We start from the raw sequence: 19,373 nt of genomic DNA on the forward strand, positions 1-19,373 counted from the left end.
GCTTTCTATAGCTCAAAATGCAAGAGCGAGATCGAATGGTTGGTATCATCTGATCAAAATGATTTTTTTTTTTGGTAAATAAGATCACTCACAAAACACCCAATCTAATAAGTTGACGAAATTATGTATTGTATCATTATTTGAGAAAGATAAAGTACGTACTACCAAACATATGGTAGTGCCATAACTACCTAATTCGTTACCCTAAGAAACAAACAAAAAAAATTCAAGTGAGGACTTTAGTTGCTTTCAGAAATAATAAAATTGTTAATTGGAGATAATTACGCAATTCAATAGTTGTTTAGTTCTCAAGGTCGAACAAGCATCTTTTTTTTTTTTTTGATTGATAAGCTGGGGTTAAAGGGACCCCGCCCTGAAAACACTACTATCGAGTGTAAATACAAGTTAAATCTTCCTCAATAATTCTTAAAAGTTCTTGAAGAACATTACACATTTCTTCATCAATGAAAAAACCATTTGAAACAGTTCTTTTATTTTAAATACCCACTTTATGCTTTCAAAGTGATGGCGTGCCCCCTAATTTTGGTATTCTCTTATATAGTAGTAAAAATAACCTAAACACCCTCAGTCTTCAATCTCTGGAATGAAATCTATTAAAAAGGCCCTTATCCACTCAATTTGAAAAGGGAATAGATAGTTGTGACTCTTAAAAAAGAGTCCATATGACCTGTGTACCATACAGTCCTTGGTATCTGACAAGGCATCGGCCTTCCTCTCTCGGTGACTTATTGTTATGTTCCTTTAACTATATAGGTGTATACCAATCTATATAATAAAACACAATTGTAGGGCCCACTTTGTTACAGTTTGATCCCACTTTACAATAGTTTTGTGGGATTTATCATACTTTCTTTATTATTTTGTCTCTTCACCCCTTTTAACTTTATTATATTTCTTCTCATCCCCCACCCCTCCTTTCCCCCCTCTTTAATAATATCTCTCTAATTTTATTATCTTTCATCTTTTACCCCTTTTTCAATAATATCATCTCTAACTTTATTATTTTTCCTCTTTTACCCCTTTAACCCACTTTATTGTCTTTCATCCTCTCTCAATTTCTTAATAATACCTCTCCAACTTTATTATTTTCGTTCTTTTACCCTCTTAACCTTAAAGATTTTTATTTTTTTTTCATTTTTTTATTTTTTTACCCCCCTTAACCTGAAAGAGGATGCTCGTGCCTACAACACGAGCTAACTCTAATCCAATAATAATACACTCCGCATAGTGGAAGAGAAGCCAACTAGACCAAAGCCTAACTACGCTACACCTGAGTCCTGAATAAAGAATGAATCCAATACCTTATGAGTGTGCTCATTTGCATTATAGACGACTACGTTGGACCGAAAAGAAATCCGACCCAAAACCTTAAATACTTTACCTTCATCTTAATCGTTGAGATTCTATCTACTTTAACTTATCTCATTTGTAGAACAATGAACTTAAAAGTTGAAAGGGAAGGGAAAAACTGCTTGGTTAAGGTGATAGAACATTACTGAATTTCCCATCCAATCACAAACAAGGTCCTAATTTGATTCTCCAAAAGGACTTTACGGTATAATTAGAAGTTTAGAACAAACCTATGCTTCAGGTACCCTTGTACTATGTGAAAACGACAAAAAATTGATAAGAGAAATTGACAGGCCAAAGCCTACAAATTTTAGATGTTCACCAATTTGACGGCTTAGAGCCATCAAATTTCTCTCATCCTCCATTAATTTGATGATTTCGGTTTGTCAAAAAAAAATTATCAACAACGAAAAATTTGACACCTTTGTCTATCAAATTTTATGAAATTGAAATATACGATTTTTTCACGTTGTGTTGCTTCCTTTACCAATAATATTTCATTCAGCCTCTAATGCTATTGATGGTTATTCTCCCATCCTTGAGGTTGAAGAGATGAGGGGATTTATATACTTTTTCATCAGTTTTTAATAGAAGACCAAGGTCAAAGGGGTATGCCAACCGTAAAAAACATCTTGGAATAGCGCACCTGTTTAATAAAATACCCCAATCAACACCAAATCATCACTCCCAAAAAAAATACTATAGGATCTCATAGCCGTAGTTTCACGCAACTTTGACGCCTTTCCACGAATGCATGCCACATTCTTTTAGGGTCGAGAAATTTTAATGTAGTGCAGAGACACCAAAAGAAAAAAGAAAATGACACTTGTCATCATCAAATGCTGCCAAGAATACACATGTACCACATCAGTGATTTCTAGCATTGGATTCTAACTTGTAAGCTTGACTTATGAAACGTACGTTTCAAGAAATTCCCTATTTCGATTCGATCAATGGCTAGAAATCATGAGTCCATGTGGTCAAAACTTTTGAACTTCCACCAAAAAGTGGGTCAGTTAAGCAAATCAGTCCCAACTTCCTGTAGTATATGATCAGATTCATTAAAACAACAATGTGTAGATATCGAATGAAGACATAATAACACCAAATATTAACTAAGTAGGGAATTTGAGTGAATGGGCAAACTGTTGTCTTGCTTCAGAGGAAAACCAGTTCCTGTTCCACAAACACCAGTTGCTGTTCCACAAATACCAGTTGCTCCACGAATACCAACACAGCATGAACCAGGACCTGGGTTCATGAGGCCTACTCCTTATCCACCATCAGAACCCCAAGTGATTCCACCAGACGATAAAAAACCTCCTCCCGACAAGACTAAACAGAAAGAGGGGGAGTCCAATTATCCAGTTCAATCGATTTCAGGCAACGAAAATGGAATAAAACCCAAAGTAACGAAGCCACCAGAATTCGAAGCAACAAAGTCACCGCCTCCTCCAACACCAAGTCCGAAGGTAGACATTCCTTCTCCCGAGAAGACGGAGAATCCAGATGATGCTAATAAGACTCCCAATAGACAAGAAGATAATCCGAAAAACAGAAAAGAGGAGGACTCGACAAATTTCCAAGGGTTTACTGGTAGGGGGTGGTCAAAGCGGCAAACGTAAGTGTCCCTTCAGTTTTACACATTTTAATTTTGGAAATTTGGAATCTTTCTTCCTCTTTTATCGTTTAGGATTTAGTTGATGCAGAACTTTTATTTTTCTTTTTTGTAGTTTCAAGCACTATTTGTTGTACAATTTATATTGCTTGTGAGCAGTCACCAAATTCAACGACTTAATGTGGAAAAAAAAAAAAAAAAAAAAAGGAAAAATTACTTTAAAAGACCATCGTGGAAGAGCATCTTTTTAAATAGGTCATAAGCTTTTAGTGGTTACTTGACAGGATATTTAGTAAATTTTTTCTTTCTAAATAGTCCCTCGATCTCATCTTCCACATTTCTATCCAATAATTGGATTTTTGATATCTCAATCAAGTTTGGGAGATTCCATTATGTCAGAAAGAATTTAAGAAAGAAGAAATCATTTTCAAAGATTTTTTTCAAACATTTTGAAGATGTATGTAAAACAATTAAGATTTTTTCATTTTTTTTTACTTAGTTTTTGGATAAAAATCAATCAAGGATTATCCTTTTAGGTTGAAATCATCTAATCAAGTCGTTATCTCAAGTTTTTAGTTGAACTTCCCATGCATTTTAGTCGGAAAAACTCAAAAATTAAAAATGAGTGGACTTTACTAGTGTCAAGTTGATCACCACTTTTTATTTTAAAAGTGGTAAATTCAAAAGTAATTAAAAAGAGTTGAGTTCGACAATAAATAAAAGGTGGTGAACTCTATAAAAAAACAAAGCGTCTAGTTCGAAAGTAAAATTTGTGAACTCGACAATACGAGAGACCATTTAGAAAGAAAAAGTTTACTAAATGTCCTGTAAAACTAGTGTGCAAAACTTAGGGACTATTTAGAAAGAAACCATTCCGCGAGGGTCTTTTAAGTAATTTTTTCAAAAAAAAATCGTAATTAATTTGTGATTTTAATATTTATGCTATTGAAAAAATCATTTTTTGATCGCATGTCAAAATGATCTTTTTGACAAAAAAAGTATTTTCGATAGCAAAAATATGAAAATTACTATTTTTACCGTTTTGATAAAATAAAATATTTCTGAAATGATAAATTATCATTTTCGAAAATAAGATGTACAATTCATTATTTTGATAAATAATTGATATGTCGTGCATGTGAATTTTCAGTTTGAGGTTGAAAATAAAGTATTTATCTCATTTTTTATTATTTTATAATAAAAGACCAAAGTCAAAGGAACATGTCATCAGTTTGATAAAATCATCTTGAAACAATACATATGTTGAATAAAGAATAATGATGAATGCAAGCGGTCTTGGTATGCGGGTGAGTGGCAAGGGTGCAGAATCACACATCTTTTTCTTGTGTATCCCGAGGAAAATGATATAGGGGCATACCAAGACTATGCATTCATCACAACTCTTTAATAAAATAACCCAATTGAACACCAAATCATCACTCCCAAAAAGACTCGGATCTCATAGCAGTAGAGTTTCACACAATTTAAACTCATTTCCACGAATGCATCGCATGCCACATTCTTTCAGGTTGAGATATTGTAGTAGAATAATGATGAATGCACATGGATGGGTACATTATTGATGTGGGAAGTGCACAGAACCGCACATTTTTTTCCTATGTATCCCGATGAAAATGATTTACGGTTCTATGCCTTTGCCACATCAGCCATGTACCCAACCGCCTACCAAGAACGCGTGCATTTGTCAGGACTCATTTTAGTATGGTGCACGGGCCCACTAGAAAGAAGGCCACTTGTCATCATCAAATGTTGCCAACAATACACATGTATCCCATACTGCTGAGGACCTACCTCATCAACTCCAATTCTACTGTTCCTGATGAGGTATGTAAGGCAACTTCTCCTTGCACATTGCACCATATAAAAGTTCTGGTAAGTGATTTCTAGCATTGGATTCTAAGCATGGCTCATGAAACGTACGTTCTAAGAAATTCTTAGAATTCAATGGCTAGAAATCATCAGTCCATCTGATCTGGTCAAACTTTGGTCTTTTAAGTGGGTCAGTTAAGTATGAAAGATGTCTTCCTGTATGTATGTATGTATGTATGTAATATAGGATCAGATACATTAAATCAGAGAAAGATATGAAGTCCATATTACTTTACTTTTACTAATACGAAAGAGTATTTCATTGTATACAAGCTGCTGTCTTGCTGCAGAGGCAAGCCAGAGATTGAGGGGACGACTCCTCCCGAGAAGACTACGAAGAAAGAGGAGTCCACTTATCAAGTTCATTCGAATTCAGAGTACAAAAATGGTAAAAAACCTTCACCATCAGCATCCGAAGTGATTCCAAAGGACGACAATCAATTTCCTCCCCAGAAGACTAAGAAGAAAGAGGAGTCCACTTATCAAGTTCATTCGAATTTAGATAACAGACCCAAAGCAACAAAGTCACCAAGTCCCAAGGCAGACAATCTTTTCCTCAAGAAGACGGAGCAGGACCACGCTTATAATGATTCATATTTGGATTCCAATTCAAATAATGGAACTAAATGGTCTTCTAATTCAGAAGAGAAGCCTAAGAATATGACAAAAACTCCCGAGACATTGAAGAACAACAATCAAGAAGATGCACAAAAATCAAATGAAAGAAAAGATAGAATTTCTCGGTCAACTGATGAGCGATCTTCCAAAGATCACTGAACTCCCCCTCTTTAAGAAGTCCAATGGTTTCGGGAGATCAAAGATGATACAAACCTCTCTTCTACAGGCCCACCAACAATCTGTCAAGTCTGTTAGTAGTTTGCTAAGTTTGTGACTGTTGTGTCCTAAGAGTGGCATTCTTCTAGAACTTTGTACTGGCTGCTTTAAATAAGAGGTTATGTTGACTTAATCTATAATGAGGGTCTTCTACTTCTTCGTCTCTTGACCGCAAGCATGGTATCAGAACCCATGACTTACATCTTTAACCATGAACTCTCTTCAACAAAAATTAGAGATAGATAAGCTTCACAATGTGCTCTCATGGATCCTAAGATCCCTGATTTTAATAGCGAGCGGGTCACCTAGACACCATTCCTATGTATGGGAACATGTTAACATACTAGATCATGAATCTTTCTAATTTTGTAATGCAGTGTTGTGAACCATGTCGATGATTAAAAATCATAAAATCTCTTTACGCTCCTCAAATAGTATTGTTAATCGGCCGTTGTCATTACACAACGTGAAAAAAGCCCAAATTTGACAGCCTTGGGCCATCAAATTTCATAAAATTCGACGAACCAAGAGGTCAAATTGGCGTCGAATTTTTCATTATCAAATTTTTTTTTTCGACGGCCCAAAATTGTCAAATTAATGAAGGATGAGAGAAATTTGACAGCTCTCAACTATCAAATCTGGGAACATCAAGAATTTCGACAGTCCTAGGCCGTCAAAATTAAGTTTATAAAATTCGTGGGCCTTAGCCCGTCAATTTTTTCTGTCGAATTTTTCAGTTTTCACGTAGTGTTACTTCATTGTGATGTATGGGGTTCTTCTCCAATTGTTCCTTGTTAGAAAATAATCCTATAATTCGAAGTATAAAATCAACAAGAACAAAAGAATCACACAAGACACAAGATATACGTGATTCGATCAAATCATCGACAAACGTCTACGGGCAAAAAACGACGATTTCACTATATTAATCAAAGAAGAACTAGGTGATAATTTCTCTCTATCTCTCATATATCTCTCACACCCTTTCGGGTTTCATCTCTTACCTTTTATATATTTAGGGTTACAAAGAGATTAAACGGGTCATGCTGGTTATTAACGGATCATTAAAAGATCCAATTTGAATCCACGACAATCTCCATATACAAGAATGGGAGACATAACCCAACATTCCTCATACTAGATTCAAGTACTATCTACTGTTTGTTGATGAGTTCTGAAAATTTGTATGGGTTACTTCCCCTATTGTTTCTCATACTAGATTCAAGTACAATGTATTGTTTGTTGATGAGTTCTCAAAATTTACATGGATTTTTCCTCTATCTGCTAAATCTGATGTTTATAGTGTTTTTGCTCATTTCTTACCTATGTTACAAATTTGTTATCCACCACTGTTCAAATTCTTCGATCGGACAGTGAAGGGGAAATTTGTGATTTTTTTTCCTTTATTGATTTAATTGCAATTTTTTCAATAAGTTGCAACTTTTATGAACTTTGCAACTGATATATTTTGTTGATTAATCCAAATAGAATCACAGGCCATGAGTAAGGCCTTTTGATTCTTTTTTAGGTTATTATGTGATGTCCTTTCTTAATGATACTTTCGTCCATGGTAAAAGGTCGCCATGATGCTCCAATAATCACCTTGGGAGTTTTGATTCCTGCTTTGACATATTAGTTCAAGTGTTTTAATAATTTAAGTAGGTTTCAATTAATTTTGCTCAAAAGATCCCAACCCAAATGGCACTGGAACCAGAGACCCCAGAGACCCCATTCTCTAGCTGTTTAGTTCTTTGTCGAATCAGAATATTCTATCAATTTTTTATTTTTTTGTTTTGTTTCAAAGTGACATACCTTTTTTTTAGTACTTATCCCCCCATTCAAGGCAACAATGGTATTTCAAATCCATGGCACTTATATGTTGGGACACATTTAAAAGAATTCTCCAACCAAAATTGAACGGTTGAGTTGATTTGAACCAAGCATATAATCAAAGATATCGCTTTTAAATAGCTCGAAATGGAAGAATGAGAGCGAATGATTAATATCATCTGATCAAGTTGATTTTTTATAAATAAGATCACTCACAAAGCACCCACTGATCAAACAATCGAAGTTAACAAAACAGCGCATCATTTGAGAAAACAAAAAAGAATTGAAGTGAGCACTTTTGTAGCTTTCAGAAATAGTAAAATTGTTTTGTTCTAAAGGTCGAACAAGCATCTTCTTTCACTAATCTTGAAAAAACATTTTAGGTACCCACTATGTTTTCAAATTGCCCTGACTTTGGTGTTCTCTAATAGACTAGTGAAAATACCTTAACACCCTCATCTTCTGCCTTTTCAAAAATCTGTCATCTTCAACTTCTTGGATGAAATCTATTATTACACCCCTCATCTGGAAAGGATATAGAGATTTTTAAACTCTTAACAAACTAATGGGAGGAAAAGGTTACCAGTTAGTATATGAGCCTTGAAATCTGATGGAGCATTGACCTCCCTCCCTCCATCATCGACTCGTGCACGTTTCTTTAACCATATGGATTTTCAATCCAACAAGAACTCGTCCCATATGGTGGAAGGGAAGCCAACTCAACTAAAGGCTGACTACACTACACCTGACCAAAGCATAACTCTAATACCCCATAAGCGTGCTCATTTCTGATAGAGACCCAATGGGACCAAAAAGAATTCGGACCCAAACACTTTCAATATTTCACCTTCATCTTCAACATCGATATTTTATCTATTTCAAACCTCAAGAACAAGTTAGGATTTTGCAGTAGTAGAAGACTGAACATATCAATTTGTAGTGTAGGGAAAAAATACTTGGTCATGGGAAGGAATGTTACTGAATATCCAATTCGGCCATGATTTTGATACTCCAAAAGGACTCGGGACTATACAGCCAGGGTGTAACGGCCACATCATCTGTCACCTAGAGTTAGGTGTAAGCTCGCCCCGGAACTACCCGGGAGCACTCATGTAACAGTATGTAAGGCTCGTTATGAAGCCATGTCAGCCCCCGTACCAGGGCATATCTGTTAGCTTAGGATACGTGTCAGCCCCGTGCCAGGGCACACTTGTTAGCTTAGTGGCATTTTCGTAATAAGGGAGTATGACCAGCCTCTACTTTTGATGCTTCCTTCTTGAAACCTAGTAAAGACTTAGCATACACTTTGTAGGAAGGGTGTCAGTGCTATCCCAATCCCCGGCCTACACCCACGTTGTTGAAGCCTTGAAGCCCAGCTCCGTGGAAGTCCCGCGTGTCATAGGATCATCAATTCCTTGTAACGCATCTATTTACTTTTGTAACGCGTTACACCGTGTAGTCAATATTATATCAACAAAGTTGCCTCCGGGCTTTATCTCGTGTTGCCTCGTTTACTTGTTTGCTAGCTACGTGTGTGTGGTGTACGATCATTTTACAGGCTTGCAAGTGGATTTGACCCCCTTGCGCCGCACGACCCCGCTTCGAAAGAATAGGGCCGTGACAGTTGGTATCAGAGCAGCAGTTGTTTGAGCATAGTTGGTATTCCCCCTAGCTATTCCCCCGAGATTCCATTTAGTTCACGCGAACGATGGTAAGAGGAACTACTAGTACCGCGGATCTACCCGCTCCAAACACACCAGCACCACATACAAACAAGGAACGCATCGAGGTATTGGAGGAAAAGATAGGTATGCTATCCGGTATTGTTGATGGTATTGCGCGAATAGATGATCGCCAGAGCACGTTGGAGGAAAGATCCGAGACATTCAGAGCTAGAGTGACAGCCCTCGAGGAAGATACCCGAGACAATCTAGCCGTCTTACAGGAACAGATTACAGAACTCACTACAAAAGTAGGTCTCCTGGTCCGTGCCGTCGGTAACGAACGGCCTACCAGTAGTGATGCTTCTCCCTCGCGCTTGCGAGTACCCGGGCCTCGTACCTTCGATGGTGTTCGCGATGCGAAAGAGCTCGAGAATTTCCTGTTCGACATGGAGCAGTACTTCCGTGCAGCTCGTCAGGATTCCGAAGAGGTAAAAGTAACAACTGCTTCTATGTATCTTGCAGGTGACGCCAAGTTATGGTGGCGGACAAAGTACACCGAGATGGAAAGTGGCCAATGTTCCATCGATACATGGGAGAACCTCAAGAAAGAATTGAAGCACCAGTTCTTACCAGAGAACGTGGAGTTCATTGCCCGCAGAAAGTTGAGGCAATTCCAACATACAGGTACAGTTCATGAGTACGTCAAGCAGTTTTCCGCCTTGATGCTTGATATCCGTGACATGTCAGAGAAAGACAAGCTGTTCTCATTCCAAGAAGGACTCAAGCCTTGGGTTCAGACAAAACTCCAACGGCAACGTGTGGAAGATCTCGCGTCTGCAATTGTAGCAGCCGAGCGGTTGACTGATTATACTCCCGCGGGAGGGAGCCAACAGTATGTACATCCTCAATCGAAGGGTTACTACCAGCAACCTGAGTACACAAAGAAGTCTTTGAATGGCAAGAATGGAAGGCATAGAAAGAGTTCCAGTCCGGGATCATCACGGAACTCCTCTCCTTCACAGAGTAGAAGTACCTCGCTAGTCAAGCGTCGTCACAAGCATGGATGTGTTTTGTGTGGTGGGCCTCACAAGACATTCAAGTGCCCACAACGAGCCAAACTGACTGCACTATTAGCTTCCCAGAGTGACCCTAGTCACGAGAGTACGAGTGGGCGAGATTATGAAGATTCTCCTCACATGGGAGCCTTGCATCTTTTGAATGCAATGAAGCAGACATCTGAGACTCAGAATAGCCAGAAACGGAAGGGTCTTATGTATGTCGATATTGAAGTTGGTGGGAAGACCACCCAGGCAATGGTTGATACAGGAGCTACTCACAGTTTCATTACCCCTGCAGAGGCGAAGCGTCTCAATATCCGGCTCGATAAGGGTTCAAGCCGTATGAAAGCTGTAAACTCCCAAGCCACTCCTATCCAAGGTTCGGCCAAGTCAGTGTCCGTCAAGATAGGTACATGGAAGGGTAAGCTTGATTTACTCGCAGTTCCGCTCGATGAGTTCAGAGTTGTCATTGGGATGGATTTCATGCGACAGAACAGGGTTGTACCAATGCCATTTGCCAACACCTTGGGCATGCTAGGTGAATGTCCAAGCTTTGTTCCCGTCTCCACAGGCAAGAAAGAGGGAAATTTGATTTCAGCCATTCAGGTGAAGAAAGGGTTGAAGAAAGGTAAGCAACCGTACATTGCTTCCTTGAGAGTTGAAGCCGAAGAAAAGGACCATAGTTCAACTCCCACACAAGCCACACAGGTTTTAGCAGAAGTTGATGATGAGATAGCGAATTTGCTTCCGAAGACACTACAGCCACGTAGGTCGAATGATCATCAGAATGAATTGCTACCTGTTGCCACACCTCTTATAGAGAGGCCTTACAGGATGAATCATCCAAGACTAGCTGAGTTGAGCAAGCAGCAGTATGGGTCTTCAAGACGTTGTATCGATAATCGAGCAGTGAAGAAGATCACCATCAAGAACAAGTATCCTATCCAGCAGAGTGCCGACTTGTTTGATAAGCTTGGGACAGCCAAGTGTTTTTCAGAGTTAGGTCAGAGATCAGGTTACTGTAAGATTCAAGTTGCAGAAGAAGCCCCTCAGCCACTTAGTCAGAGTGTCAGCAAGAATTGTGATGTACCTCAGAGTGTTGTCAGCGTCAGAGATTCAAGAGTCACAGGGAAGTTATGGAACGGACCATGCAGACTACTTAGATTCCAGCTTGATTTTCCAGGCAGTGTACATCATCAATCAGTTTGGCCAACGGAGAGATTCAGTTCTGCGTTGGAGTATTTTAGGCATCTTGCCAATGCCGATCATCCGAATTGGGCGAATTTGTTCAATTCCACCACTCAGAAGAACTCTTCCTCCAACAAGAGTACTTTTGAACTTATTTCAGGCCAACAGTGTTTAACTTCTCACACTATTGTTTCAGGCTACAGGAGACACAGTCCAAGGACGTACAGGTTTGCTAAACTCTGGTTACCGTACAGGTTACACAGCATCTACTCTGTCATCCATGCAAGAAGTCTAGGGTCGTACCAAGCAGATCTAGGAGATCCCGTGCGCAGCATTCCAACACGTACCACTTCTCATTCAGTCTTTCAGCCAGAGCGTGTTGTCGACAAAGTTCTTGAAGACGTCATTTCAGCAGCAGTTTCATCCAGCAACAGCAGCAGCACGTGGAGTACTTCGTCACACAGGACATACCAGAATTTGAAGCTACACAGGAGAGTGCAGAGAACCTATAACCTTTCAAGCAGCCGATTGAAGAGTTTGCCAGGTCAATGCGACGAGTACGTCTGCAGAATAGGTGGGGGAGACTGTAACGGTCACATCATCTGTCACCTAGAGTTAGGTGTAAGCTCGCCCCGGAGCTACCCGGGAGCACTCATGTAACAGTATGTAAGGCTCGTTATGAAGCCATGTCAGCCCCCGTACCAGGGCATATCTGTTAGCTTAGGATACGTGTCAGCCCCGTGCTAGGGCACACTTATTAGCTTAGTGGCATTTTCGTAATAAGGGAGTATGACCGGCCTCTACTTTTGATGTTTCATTCTGGAAACCTAGTAAAGACTTAGCATACACTTTGTAGGAAGGGTGTCAGTGCTATCCAAATCCCCGGCCTACACCCACGTTGTTGAAGCCTTGAAGCCCAGTTCCGTAGAAGTCCCGCGTGTCATAGGATCATCAATTGCTTGTAACGCATCTATTTGCTTTTGTAATGCGTTACACCGTGTAATTAATATTATATCAACAAAGTTGCCTCCGGGCTTTATCTCGTGTTGCCTCGTTTACTTGTTTGCTAGTTACGTGTGTGTGGTGTACGATCATTTTACAGGCTTGCAAGTGGATTTGACCCCCTTGCGCTGCACGACCCCGCTTCGAAAGAATAGGGCCGTGACACAGGGGCGGAGCCAGGATTTTCTTGTAGTGGGGGCAAACTATGGTTAGTTGTATAGTTGAAGAACTTGAATAATGGGAAAATTATTTGTGCTGGAAAATACAATTGGAAGGAGGTGAGGGTGTGGGGACAAATAGGGAGAGAGGTGAAGGAGTGGAGACAAATGGGGCATATAATTAGTTGAAAATATAGGGGTGTCTCAAAGTTCTGTGGGGGCAATTGCCCCCGCCAGCTCCTTACTAACTCCGCCCCTGTATACAGCAGAAGAACAAACCTATGCCTCTGCTACCCTGGCTACCTTTACAAGTAAAATTACACTCAGCCTCTACTGCCATTGGTGGTTGTTCAATTCTCGCATCATTTGGTCTTAAATCCTAGGTGGAATTTTGGATAGAAGAAACAAGGGTTCTCTGCAAGAGATTTCAATCAGATTACAAGGTTGAAAGCGATGAATCGAAGATGAGGTTGAACAAATTAAAAATAATTTACCATAGACAATGAAGATGATGGAATTTTGAAAGAAAATCAAGGGTGTTTTGAGTTTGAGGTTGAAGATGAGGGCATTCACATTATTTTTCATTAGTTTATTATAGAAGACCAAGGTCAATGGGGCATGTCAGCATCAGTTTCATAAAAACTACTTGTCTACTTGGAACAGTGCAACTGTTTAATAAAATACCCAATGAACACCATATTAACGGTTCTTGATGTTGTATGTATGGCAACTTTTCCTGGTGAATTGCACCATATAAAAGTTCTGTTTTTCCTTGGCTTCCACATAAAGATAGATTCTTGACCATCTATTAATGGACCTACCAGCCAAAATAACAACCTTGTTAGTGATCTTTAGCATTGGATTCTAGGCTTGGTTCATGATTCGTTGCGTACGTTCTAAGAAAGAAATTCTCAGAGTTCAATGGATAGAAATCTCAAACTTTAGTCGTCTTTTAAGGTCCACCAAAAAGAGGTTCAGTTTGGCATGAAAGATGTGCAAATCAATCAGTCCAACACTTCCTGTATGTATGTAGCAGTAGTATATGATCAGACTCATTAAAACAACAATGTGTAGTTATCAAATGAAGACATTATTATAAAGTCCACATTACTAAGTAGAGAATTTGAATGAATGGGCAACCTACTGTGTTGTTTCAGGATTAAAGTCTCAAAACATGCTACTGTTTCACGAGAAGATTATCCAGCAGGACGGTACATGAGGCCTAATCCTACTCCACAACCACCAACTGAAGAGATTCCAAAGGACGACAACCAACTTCCCCCTGAGAAGTCTGAGAAGAAAGCGAAGGAATCCACTCATCTAGTTCTTTCAAATTTAGATTTCGAAAAAGAAAACAAACCCAAAGCAACAAAGTCGCCGCCTCCTTCTGCACCAAGTCCGGAGGCAGAGAAGCCTGAGCATAAGAAAATAACATCTGAGACATTGAAGAATAGCAATCAAGATGATGCTAATAAGACTCCCAATAGACAAGAAGATAATCAGAAAGAGAGAAAAGAGGACGACTCTGCAAATCCCCAACGGTTTACTGGTACCGGGTGGTCAAAGACGCAAAGGTAAGTGTCCCTTCAGTTTTACACATTTTAATTTGGCAAATTTACCAAAACATGCATCACATTTCGACTATTTACCAAAACGGTAAACTGTAGCAATAAATTCCGAAAACAGTCATTTTACCATTTTTGAAATTAATATTTTTTACCAAAATGATAAAAACAGTAAAATATAAATTTTTTTTACCCTTTCTCATTTTTTGACTAAAATTACAAAAAAATCGTCTTCTCTTTCATATTTCTATTTAGTGTTGGGAAGATTAAAAAGAAGAGAAAGATTTAATTGGATTTTTATTTATTTCTAAGGTTAAAATGGTAAATACATATGTAAAACAAAAAAAGGTATTTTTGGTTTTAAAAAATTATATTTTACTGTTTTTACCGTTTTCGGAATTAATTGTTACAATTTACCATTTTGGTAATTAATTATGAAAACTCTACCGTTTTGATAAATTTCTCTTTTAATTTTATAAGTAAAATTGTAGCATAGTCTGTTGTTGGAGTAAAAAATTTGGCTCTCTAATCCTAATTTTAATTGGAAATTTGGAATCTTTCTTCCTCGTTTATTGTTTAGGATTTAATTGATGCAGGACTTCTATTTTTCTTTTTTGTAGTTTCAAGCACTACTTGTTATACAATTGATATTGCTTGTGAGCAGCCACCAAATTCAACGACTTAATATGAAAAAAAAAGGGAATATTACTTAAAAAGACCATTTAGTAAACATTTTCACTGGTTGTTTCGCAGGAAATTTAGTAAACATTTTCTTTCTAACTGGTTTCTAGACCTCATCTCCCACATTTTTCATTATTGAATGCCCTAACTGTTTGAACTCATCGTTTCCATCAAAAAATTGGATTTTTGATATCTCAATCAAATTTTGAAAATTCCATTCCGTCAGAAAGAATTTAAGAAAGAAGAAGTCATTTTCAAACAGTTTGAAGATGTATGAAAAACTAGGATTTTTTCACTTATTTTTTCTTAGTTTTTGGATGTAAATCAATCGATGATGGCTTTTCCAGTATCAAGTTGATCACCACTTTTTGTTTAAAAATTGGTAAATTTGAAAATACTTAAAAATAATCGAGTTCGATAATAAATAAAAAGTGGTGAATTCTAAATAAAAAAAGTGTCTAGTTCGATAGTAGAATATGTGAACTCGACAATACAAGAGACCATTTAAAAAGAAAAAGTTTACTAAATGTCCAATTAAGCTAATGTGCAAAACTTAGGGACTATTTAGAAAGAGACCTTTCACGAGGGTCTTTTAAGTAATTTTTCCTAAGAAAAAGTCGTAATTAATTTGTGATTTCCAGATTTATGCTACCAAAAATACCATTTTTTGATTTTATGTCAAAATGATCCTTTCAACAAAAAAAATATTTTCGGTAGCAAAAATATGGAAATTACTACTTTTACCGTTTTGGTAAAATAAAATATTTTTGAAAATGATAAATTATCTTTTTCGAAAATAAGATGTACAATTCATTGTTTTGATAAGTAATCGATATGTCGTGCATGTGAATTTTAAGTTTGAGGTTGAAAATGAAGGTATTTATCTCATTTTTTGTTATTTTATAATAAAAGACCAACGTCAAAGGGACATGTCATTAGTTTAATAAAATCATCTTTGAATAGTACATTTGTTCAATAAAAAATAATGATGAATACACATGGTCTTGATATGCAGTTGACGTGGCAAGGGTGTAGAACCGTACATCTTTTTGTGTGTATCCCGATGAAAATGATCTATGGTTTTGTGCCCTTGCCACATCAAAGGACGTATCATGATTGTGCATTCAACACGACTCTTTAATAAAATACCCCCAACACCAAATCATCACTCCAAAAAAGGCTCTAGGATCTTAATGCCGTAGAGTTTCACACAATTTAGACTACTTTCCACGAATGCATTGCATGCCACATTCTTTCAGGGTCAAGATATTTGAGTAGAATAATGATGAATGCACGTGGTTGGATTCACGACTAATGTGATAAGGGCACAAAACCGCACATCTTTTTCCTATGTATCCTGATGAAAATGATCTACGGTTCTGTGCCCTTGCTACGTCAGCCACCACAATGTGAAAGCCCAAACTTGACTGTCTTGGGCCATCAAATTTCATAAAATTCGACAAACAAAATGGTCGAATTGGCGTCGAATTTTTCATTGTCAGACATCTATTTTTTTACGGGTCAAAACTGTCAAATTAATGAAGGATGGGAGAAATTCGACAGCTCTAAGCCGTCAAATCTGAGAATATCTAGAATTTCAACGGTCCTAGACCACCAAAATTCAGTTTCTAAAATTCTTGGGCCTTGGCCCGTCAATTTTTTCTATCGAATTTTCTTGTTTTCACTTGGTGCACGTACCCAACTGCATACCAAGACCGCGTGTATTCATCACGACTCATTTTAGTATGGGGCACGGGCCCACTAGAAAGAAGGCCACTTGTCATCATCAAATGTTGCCAACAATACACATGTATCCCATACTCCTGAGGACCCACCTCATCAACTCCAATTCTACTGTTCCTGATGAGGCATGTAAGGCCACTTCTCCTTGCACATTGCACCATATAAAAGTTCTGGTAAGTGATTTCTAGCATTGGATTCCAAGCATGGCTCATGAAACGTACGTTCTAAGAAATTCTTAGAATTCAATGGCTAGAAATCATCAGTCCATCTGATCTGGTCAAACTTTGGTCTTTTAAGTGGGTCAGTTAAGTATGAAAGATGTCTTCCTGTATGTATGTATGTATGTATGTAATATAGGATCAGATACATTAAATCAGAGAAAGATATGAAGTCCATATTACTTTACTTTTACTAATACGAAAGAGTATTTCATTGTATGCAATGAATGGGAAAACTGCTGTCTTGCTGCAGAGGAAAGCCAGAGATTGAGGGGACTCCTCCTCCGGAGAAGACTAAGAAGAAAGAGGAGTCCACTTATCAAGTTCATTCGAATTCAGATTACAAAAATGGTAAAAAGCCTTCTCCACCAGCACCAGAAGTGATTCCAAAGGACGACAAACAACTTCCTCCCGAGAAGACTAAGAAAAAAGAGGAGGAGTCCACTTATCAAGTTCATTCGAATTAGATAACAAACCCAAAGCAACAAAGTCACCAAGTCCCAAGGCAGACAATCTTTCCCTCAAGAAGACGGAGCAGGACGACAGTCATAATGATTCATATTTGGATTCCAATTCAAATACAAACCTCTCTTCTACAGGCCCACCAACAATCTGTTAAGTCTGTTAGTAGTTTGCTAAGTTTGGTTCTGTGTCCAAGAGTGACATTCTTCTAGAACTTTGTACTGGCTGCTTTAAATAAGAGGTTATGTTGACTTAATCTATAATGAGGGTCTTCTACTTCTTCATCTCTTGACCGCAAGCATGGTATCAGAACCCATGACTTATATCTTTAACCATGAACTCTCTTCAGCAAAAATTAGAGAGAGATAAGCTTCACAATGTGCTCTCATGGATCCCTGATTTTAATGGCTAGCGGGTAGACACCATTCCTATGTATGGGAACATGTTAATATTCTAGATCATGACTCTTTCTAATTTTGTATTGCAGTGTTGTGAACCATGTCGATGATTAAAAATCATAAAATCTCTTTTTGCTTCTCAAATAGTATTGTTAATCGGCCGTTGTCTTTACTTCATTGTGATGTATATGGGGTCCTTCCCCAATTGTTCCTCATACCAGATGATCGTAGGTAAAAGCTTGATGTGTAAAATAGAGATTAAAATGTGAATTTCGGGTAAGTCAAATTCGTTCTTCAGGGACATTTGGGATTCACTTAAAATTCGAGTTGTAAACCAAAACAGAGTTGAAAACATATTGGTTTCAAAGGAAAACAGATTTGTTGCACAAATAAGATAGAAATTAACTTGTAATTGAAGTTAAAACAGAAAGTAGAGATTGAAGATATAAGAAAAGAGGCTTAGAGAAGTCAAATCAGCCTTCGCAAACCATCCATAATGCAGATCAATTTCAAGAATAACTCAATCTATGTAGTAAGTCATTGCTCATGGATCGGAAGGTGTAGCAGTTTAATCATCAAAGATAACCAAAAGTCATTCATGAAAATCTAGATTTAATTGAGATTGCCTAACTTATATTCAGATTCTTCACAGAGCATAACCGTTCTTGAACTTATATAAGTAATGGCTATCAAAGTTTGAATCAGAAATATAAGCTAGATTATCTAATCATAAGAGAATTCTCAGAATAATTAACATGTAAGCAAAATAAAGAATTAAAACTACAATAGAGGAATGAATTTGTTCCGGCATCCTTGATCTATCTAAGGAGGATTTAGCCACTCATTGCAAGATTCATAGTTGCAGCAATAACAAAAGGAAGAAGATGATGTAAAATGAAGCTGCACTTTTGATTCTTTCTTTAAATGGTTCTCTAAAGAATTACAAAAGGAATTAAAAAAGAAAAACTAAAGAAACAATTGATTCTCTCACTACTACAAAACTCTTCTAAAAGAAAAATTAGGAAAAAGACAGAGAAATTAGGGAGAAGAAGAGGGACCCTTTCTCTTAGGGATGACCCTTCAATTTATAGCATTCGTAATCGGGTTGTCGGGTCAGGTTTTTGCTTGATTTGATTCGAAAGGACCATTCAGTTACAACGGCCAAACCATCTAAAAACTTCAATACAAATCTCGAGGCAAGATTCCTCGAGATCTTTGCGAAGCACTAGGGTCTTACCGCAGAGCGGTGACGTGATGACAAATTGCTCCGATATTTGGTTGGATGCTCTCTCTTGGCTTGTACATTGTAACGAAAATTGTTACATGATTTGTTGACTTCCGAATGTGCCTTTTTCACCTATAATTAACAAGAAATTCTCATTAACTTCATTAATTTGGAAATTTAATATATTTTCCTATTATTTATAAGAACTAACATTTGTACTTGATAATATTTGTGGAATTACAGTCCCAAAATCGAATTATTGGGACCTTATCACTAGATTCAAGTACTATGTACTGTTTGTTCATGAGTTCTAAAATTTGTACTTCCCCTATTGTTTCTCATACTAGATTCAAGTACAATGTATTGTTTGTTGATGAGTTCTCAAAATTTACATGGATTTTTCCTCTATGTGCTAAATCTGATGTTTATAGTTTTTTTTCACTCATTTCTCACCTATGGTACAAAATT

At 37.6% G+C, this 19,373-nt stretch overlaps 1 protein-coding gene across 4 annotated transcripts; it reads left to right on the top strand.

The window, feature by feature from the left end:
* Window positions 1-2,329: 2,329 nt before the first annotated feature.
* On the top strand, window positions 2,330-17,805 carry LOC147406773 (uncharacterized). 4 transcript variants are annotated; one of them, XM_086434978.1, is made up of 3 exons: window positions 13,469-13,634; window positions 13,771-14,187; window positions 17,074-17,798. In XM_086434978.1, the coding sequence occupies exons 2-3, from the start codon at window positions 13,829-13,831 to the stop codon at window positions 17,285-17,287; spliced, it is 573 nt and encodes a 190-aa protein (XP_086291104.1). In that variant the 5' UTR covers window positions 13,469-13,634; window positions 13,771-13,828; the 3' UTR covers window positions 17,288-17,798. The 4 variants fall into 4 exon arrangements, with proteins under 4 accessions (XP_086291101.1, XP_086291100.1, XP_086291104.1 ...); XM_086434975.1 differs by lacking the exons at window positions 13,469-13,634; window positions 13,771-14,187 and adding an exon at window positions 2,330-2,992 and having other exon boundaries at window positions 17,074-17,805; XM_086434974.1 differs by lacking the exons at window positions 13,469-13,634; window positions 13,771-14,187; window positions 17,074-17,798 and adding exons at window positions 2,330-2,992; window positions 5,170-6,080.
* The last annotated feature ends 1,568 nt before the right edge of the window (window positions 17,806-19,373 follow it).

The sequence above is a fragment of the Akebia trifoliata genome, chromosome 3 (genome assembly GCF_017979445.1).
Source record: "Akebia trifoliata isolate Shusen 1 chromosome 3, ASM1797944v1, whole genome shotgun sequence".
Lineage (NCBI taxonomy): Eukaryota > Viridiplantae > Streptophyta > Magnoliopsida > Ranunculales > Lardizabalaceae > Akebia > Akebia trifoliata.

Bases quoted from the DNA above. Each gene is read 5' to 3' on its own strand.
- LOC147406773 (XM_086434974.1), top strand. From the start codon at position 2,508: ATGGGCAAACTGTTGTCTTGCTTCAGAGGAAAACCAGTTCCTGTTCCA. The intron at 2,993-5,169 runs GTAAGTGTCCCT...GTCTTGCTGCAG, and splicing joins GGGTGGTCAAAGCGGCAAAC to AGGCAAGCCAGAGATTGAGG.